This window comes from Tachysurus fulvidraco, chromosome 9 (genome assembly GCF_022655615.1).
Source record: "Tachysurus fulvidraco isolate hzauxx_2018 chromosome 9, HZAU_PFXX_2.0, whole genome shotgun sequence".
Taxonomy (NCBI): Eukaryota; Metazoa; Chordata; class Actinopteri; order Siluriformes; family Bagridae; genus Tachysurus; species Tachysurus fulvidraco.
The window spans coordinates 26,758,854-26,766,704 of NC_062526.1; the positions used below are offsets into that span (position 1 = coordinate 26,758,854).

Sequence of the window (7,851 nt, forward strand, 5' to 3'; positions counted from 1 at the left end):
TACACCATATTACACTCATCACTAATTACACTATATTACACTCATCACTAATTACACTATATTACACTCATCACTAATTACACTATATTACACTCATCACTAATTACACCATATTACACTCATCACTAATTACACTATATTACACTCATCACTAATTACACTATATTACACTCATCACTAATTACACTATATTACACTCATCACTAATTACACTATATTACACTCATCACTACATTACACCATATTACACTCATCACTAATTACACCATATTACACTCATCACTAATTACACCATATTACACTCATCACTAATTACACCATATTACACTCATCACTAATTACACCATATTACACTCATCACTAATTACACCATATTACACTCATCACTAATTACACCATATTACACTCATCACTAATTACACTATATTACACTCATCACTACATTACACTATATTACACTCATCACTAATTACACTATATTACACTCATCACTAATTACACCATATTACACTCATCACTAATTACACCATATTACACTCATCACTAATTACACCATATTACACTCATCACTAATTACACCATATTACACTCATCACTAATTACACCATATTACACTCATCACTAATTACACCATATTACACTCATCACTAATTACACCATATTACACTCATCACTAATTACACCATATTACACTCATCACTAATTACACTATATTACACTCATCACTAATTACACCATATTACACTCATCACTAATTACACCATATTACACTCATCACTAATTACACCATATTACACTCATCACTAATTACACTATATTACACTCATCACTACATTACACCATATTACACTCATCACTAATTACACCATATTACACTCATCACTAATTACACTATATTACACTCATCACTAATTACACCATATTACACTCATCACTAATTACACTATATTACACTCATCACTAATTACACCATATTACACTCATCACTAATTACACTATATTACACTCATCACTACATTACACCATATTACACTCATCACTAATTACACTATATTACACTCATCACTAATTACACCATATTACACTCATCACTAATTACACCATATTACACTCATCACTAATTACACCATATTACACTCATCACTAATTACACCATATTACACTCATCACTAATTACACCATATTACACTCATCACTAATTACACTATATTACACTCATCACTAATTACACCATATTACACTCATCACTAATTACACTATATTACACTCATCACTGATTACACCATATTACACTCATCACTGATTACACTATATTACACTCATCACTAATTACACCATATTACACTCATCACTAATTACACTATATTACACTCATCACTAATTACACCATATTACACTCATCACTACATTACACCATATTACACTCATCACTACATTACACCATATTACACTCATCACTAATTACACTATATTACACTCATCACTAATTACACCATATTACACTCATCACTAATTACACCATATTACACTCATCACTAATTACACTATATTACACTCATCACTAATTACACTATATTACACTCATCACTAATTACACCATATACACAGAAAATGCATTAACAGTAATGTCACTTCATCCTCAATACCGATGTGCATTGCGAAGTCCAAAGCAGATACGGTGTCCGTTACTCTGTCCCTCACAAACACCTTTGTCTCATGATGTCTCTGTAACATTTGTGTTTTAAATGGTAATAATGTATTTTTTTAATACCAACATCATCACATTGCTGTCCTCCTGCTGTGACCTCACCATGACCTTTACCTCCTTTGTCCTCTGGCTCATCTGCTGAACTTTGACCTCGGTTACTGCTCTCCAAAGTAGATTTTATGACCATGACCTAGGCAAAGACGACCTACGACCGCAACCTTGTTGTGACCTCCAAGCCATTATCAGTGCTGTGTGTGTTTGTGTGTGTGTGTGTGTGTGTGTGTGTGTGTGTGTGTTTGTTTGAGAGATTAAACCATGGCTGCAGCCCAAATCACACATTTCTATCATCTGGCCCTTATGTTAGTGTAGTACAGAAGGGTGAGGTGTGGGGTGCAGACGGATAGATAAATTATCATCACACACACATCACACACACCTCATACACACACCCATCACACACACATCACACACACACCTCATACACACACACATCACACACCCATCACACACACACCTCACACACACACACATCAAACACCCATCACACGCACATCACACACCCATCACACACACACACACACACACACACACACACACACCCATCACACACACACACACACACCTCAAACACCCATCACACACACACACCTCACACACACACACCCATCGCACACCCATCACACACACCTCACACACACCTCACACACACATCGCACACACATCGCACACACCCACAGATCACACACACCTCACACACCCATCACACACACACACACCTCACACACCCATCACACATCACACACACACACACCTCACACATCACACACCCATCACACACACACACACAGACATCTCACACATCACACACACACACACATCACAGACACACACACACATCACACACACACACACACCTCACACACCCATCACACATCACACACACACACACACACATCACACACACACACCCATCACACACACACACACATCACATACACAAAGTCAGATATAAAAGAAACATGTCTTCTGCATCATCAAACACACAGTACATCAGAGTGGTACATACAAAGCACTGACACTGGAAGCTCCTTCACCACGTCCATGTTTACACTTTTTTATTTTATCTTTTTTATCTCTGGGAATTTAGCTGTTACCATAGAGACGGTAACGAGTAAGCCCGAGCGTGTTAATATACTGTACACATGCACTAGAGTCAGAGCTGCTCTTAAAACTAATTATTATTCAGCACTTTCCGACCAATCGGATTTGAGGACCGAATCACTTCCTGTTCGATACGTTGTTTAAAATAAAACAGAATACGGATTTTAAATCGTGTGACGTTCTGAGTGACACGAGCAGCAGCAAGAAACTTCTGTGGGGTCTAAAGTTTGTTGGCTTTAGTTTTGCACTGAGGCTCATCATTAGTCATCTAAATCAAGTCCAATCAATATCTACTAGCATCTCTCTCTCTCTCTCTCTCTCTCTCTCTCTCTCTCTCTCTCTCTCTCTCTCTCTCATGATTAAAGCTCTATGTTCAAAGGCTCTACCAAAATAGAAAATTTTCATCAACTCAGCACAATCTGTCCCTGCTCCCTCTCTCCCACACACACACACACACACACACACACACACACACACACACACACACACACACACACACACACACACACACGACAGCACATACCCGTAGTTGGTTGGCTCAGTCAGATGGCAGCATGCATAAGTATAGGAGTGTGTGTGCGTGTGTGTTTGTGTGCGGTTGTCGGCCCGCGTTGCAGAAAGGCTTTAAAGTCTGGAAAAAAGGGAAAAGGAGGAAAAAAAACAGAGAAACCGGCTTTTGTCTGCGAATAGGAGGTCATGTGACAGCAAGGGGCTATTCTGATTGGCCAAATGGGGCTCGCAAATAACGGCAGGAAGACAAGGAACTGTCTGCACCTAACCTGACCGAGAGCGACAGAGAGAGAGAGAGAGAGAGAGAGAGAGAGAGAGAGAGAGAGAGAGAGAGAGAGAGAGAGAGAACAGATGGAGAGAAGGAAAAGAGGCAAAGTGATAGGAAGAGACGATGAATGAAGTAGAAATGCATTAAAGAATGTCACATGGAAAGTGTGTGCGTGTTTGTTAATGGAGGCCTGGAGTGTGATGGCCTATTGGGGGAGGACATAACCGATCGTCATGGTTACCAACGAGCTGAGGAATGCGGAAAAGTTCAATATGGAAGCGATTTATGATCCGACGTGCAAGACAGAGGAGTGTTTCCCATGAGCGCTCACACTCACAGGCGCGCACACACACACACACACACACTCACAGGCACGCACACACACACACACACACACACACACACACACACACACACACACACAGCTGCCTCGAAACTTTAGACAGTGACTTATAAAGTGTGTGTGTGTGTGTGTGTGTGTGTGTGTGTGTGTGTGTGTCTGGCAGCGTGCTTAACGGAACTGTTGCACTAAAACCTCTAACACTGTGTAGAGGAAAATAATCAGTGCTGCAGTTGTGTGATGAAACACTTACTGTGTTTCTGCCCAGAGCCTCATTCACTCCCTCACATCAGGAGTCTTTTATTCCTTTTGCACTGCAGCAGTTTACCAACAAAAATGACCATTTTAAAGTGTGTTAAAGGATGACACACTTTAGTCCATGTCTATACTGTCCTGTGAATGAGCTGTTACCATAGAAACGGGAACCTATCAGGACGAGCTGCTGTTAGACCGAATTCATTTCCACACGTGTTTTTTTATTGGCTCCTGGAGGTGAACGTGTTTGCTGTGTGTGTGTTCATTAAGAAGAAATAACCCCAAACAACTCTGACTAGCGTTTAAACGACTCGCATGTAAATATGATGACGAACCTGATTAGGAAACGTCGAGTACAAACAGAAATCACTGCATGCGCGAGTGTACGGATCTCACACACAGTCGGTTCAGGTCACGGTTTAAACACTTTCACATGCAGATGTTAATGATTAGGCCAAGTGAGCAGTAACTTCACCATGTGTGTGTGTGTGTGTGTGTATATATATGTGTGTGTGTATGTGTATATGTGTGTGTGTGTATATATATATATGTGTGTGTCTGTGTGTGTGTGTGTATATATATATATGTGTGTGTGTGTGTGTGTGTGTGTGTGTGTGTGTGTGTGTGTGTGTGTGTGTGTGTGTGTGTGTGTGTGTATATATATGTGTGTGTGTGTGTGTATATGTGTGTGTGTGTATATATATATATGTGTGTGTCTGTGTGTGTGTGTATATATATATATGTGTGTGTGTGTGTGTGTGTGTGTGTGTGTGTGTGTGTGTGTGTGTGTGTGTGTGTGTGTGTGTGCGCACGCACCAGGCCATGATTAGATCCAGAGGCCTCCTCTACACTTGGCTGGGTGAGCTGAGGACAGCAGAAACATTGATCTTAGTAAAGGAGGCGTGGCCTATGTGTCTGTCACTGTGATGGAGGTGTGGCCTCTGTGTCTGTCACTGTGATGGAGGTGTGGCCTCTGTCTGTCATTGTGATGGAGGTGTGGTCTCTGTCTGTCATTGTGATGGAGATGTGGTATCTGTGTCTGTCATTGTGATGGAGGTGTGGCCTCTGTGTCTGTCATTGTGATGGAGGTGTGGCCTCTGTGTCTGTCATTGTGATGGAGGTGTGGTCTCTGTCTGTCATTGTAATGGAGGTGTGGTCTCTGTCTGTCATTGTGATGGAGGTGTGGTCTCTGTCTGTCATTGTGATGGAGGTGTGGCCTCTGTCTGTCATTGTGATGGAGGTGTGGTCTCTGTCTGTCACTGTGATGGAGGTGTGGTCTCTGTCTGTCATTGTGATGGAGGTGTGGTCTCTGTCTGTCACTGTGATGGAGGTGTAGCCTCTGTGTCTGTCATTGTGATGGAGGTGTGGCCTCTGTGTCTGTCATTGTGATGGAGGTGTGGCCTCTGTGTCTGTCATTGTGATGGAGGTGTGGTCTCTGTCTGTCATTGTAATGGAGGTGTGGTCTCTGTCTGTCATTGTGATGGAGGTGTGGTCTCTGTCTGTCATTGTGATGGAGGTGTGGTCTCTGTCTGTCACTGTGATGGAGGTGTAGCCTCTGTGTCTGTCATTGTGATGGAGGTGTGGTCTCTGTCTGTCATTGTGATGGAGGTGTGGTCTCTGTCTGTCATTGTGATGGAGGTGTGGTCTCTGTCTGTCATTGTGATGGAGGTGTGGTCTCTGTCTGTCATTGTGATGGAGGTGTGGTCTCTGTCTGTCATTGTGATGGAGGTGTGGTCTCTGTGTCTGTCATTGTGATGGAGGTGTGGTCTCTGTCTGTCATTGTGATGGAGGTGTGGTCTCTGTCTGTCATTGTGATGGAGGTGTGGTCTCTGTCTGTCATTGTGATGGAGGTGTGGTCTCTGTCTGTCATTGTGATGGAGGTGTGGTCTCTGTCTGTCATTGTGATGGAGGTGTGGTCTCTGTCTGTCATTGTGATGGAGGTGTGGTCTCAATACATTTTGTTTTTTAAAACATAGCTTGTATGAATTCATTTATAACAGATGGAAAAAAAATGCAGAGTAACTCCATCCCAAATAAATGTGACTGTAGCATCATAAACACACACACACACACACACACACACACACACACACACACACACACACACACACACACACACACAAAATCCACAAACACAAAGAGATCACAAACGTGATCATCGGAGACTCCATCGTCCGCCACGTCCGTGCTCCGGTGGCTAAAGGTAAGGCTCGCACTCACGGCTCGCCTGGTGCTCGTGTCCTTGATGTCTCTGCACAGGTACCCAGAGTCGTGAGCAGAAACACCAGAGCTGTGGTTCTTCATGTCGGCTCGAACGACAGACACCAGCCTGAGGCAGTCGGAGATCCTGAAGAGGGACTTCAACACCCTGGTGGAGACGGTTCGCAGCACAGCGCCCACGACGAGGATCATCGCGTCTGGACCGCTTCCAACGTACCAGCGAGGAATTGAAAGGTTCAGTAGACTTTTCGCTTTAAATGAATGGTTACAGTCATGGTGTCAGGCTCAGAAACTACTCTTTATCGATAATTGGAATGTTTTCTGGGAGCGTCCTAGGCTATTCCGTGCTGACGGCCTGCACCCCAGCAGAGTTGGAGCGGAGATCCTCTCGGACCACATCTCCAGGGCGCTGAACACCTTCTGACTGGTAAACTACTCTTTACATTTAAATCTTAATAGCCATCCTTCACCTCAGCACATTGACACAGAAATGCACACATAGCTCACCCTATAGAAACTGTGTCTGTTCCCCGAGCAGTGAGATCCAAAAGTAAATACACGAGAAGTTCTCGAAATAATCTTACTGTAATTAGACCAGAAAAATGCCAAACAAACAAAAACAGTTCTTAAGGTTTGGACTTCTGAACATTAGGTCACCCAAAGCACTTATTGTAAATGTAATGATCTTAGATAATAGCCTTACTGCACTCTGCCTCACCGAAACGTGGATTAAACCAAATGAATACATCAGTCTAAACGAGTCTACACCATCAGGATATATCTATAAGCACGAGCCTCGTCTGACTGGTCGTGGAGGTGGTGGAGGTAGTGGAGGTGGTGTCGCCACTATCCTTAGTGATTACCTCACTGTTACCCAGAGAACACAGCATAGATTTAGTTCTTTTGAAGTGCTCGTCCTTAATGTTACACTATCGCACGTGCACACGAAGAAATCCCTGATGTCTCTTGCTCTAGCGACCGTGTACAGACCCCCAGGGCCCCGGGCCCCAGACCCCCAGGGCCCTACACAGTTTTCCTTAGCGAATTCACAGATTTTCTCTCAGACCTATTGGTTAACTTTGACAAAGCATTAATTGTAGGAGACTTTAACATTCATTTTGACGACACAAACGACGCTTTAGGACTCACATTTATGGACTTACTAAACTCACTTGGGCTCAAACAAAACATCACTAGTGCAACTCATCGACGTAACCACACACTAGATTTAATAATATCACACAGAATAGAAGTCACTGATATAGATATCATACCTCAAAGTGATGACATCACAGACCATTACCTCATAATGTACACACTACCTATAGAACAGACTAGCTGTGTCTCACCACGTTACCGACTCGGTAGAACCATTATTTCGACCACCAA

General features: G+C 42.8%; 1 protein-coding gene and 1 pseudogene across 7 annotated transcripts in view; both read right to left on the bottom strand.

The window, feature by feature from the left end:
- LOC113658642 overlaps positions 1 to 7,851 on the bottom strand; it is a 297,616-nt pseudogene that overhangs the window by 142,098 nt on the left and 147,667 nt on the right.
- dnmt3aa (DNA (cytosine-5-)-methyltransferase 3 alpha a) overlaps positions 1 to 7,851 on the bottom strand; it is a 54,325-nt gene that overhangs the window by 14,127 nt on the left and 32,347 nt on the right. For 5 of the 7 annotated variants that reach the window (XM_047818368.1, XM_027171100.2, XM_027171102.2 and 2 more), the window contains one exon: positions 5,059 to 5,106. The exons of the other annotated variants lie outside the window; for them this stretch is intronic. In XM_047818368.1, coding sequence (XP_047674324.1) covers positions 5,059 to 5,106 — 48 coding nt within the window. The remainder of the gene's footprint in view (positions 1 to 5,058; positions 5,107 to 7,851) is intronic. 7 annotated transcript variants of the gene reach the window in all.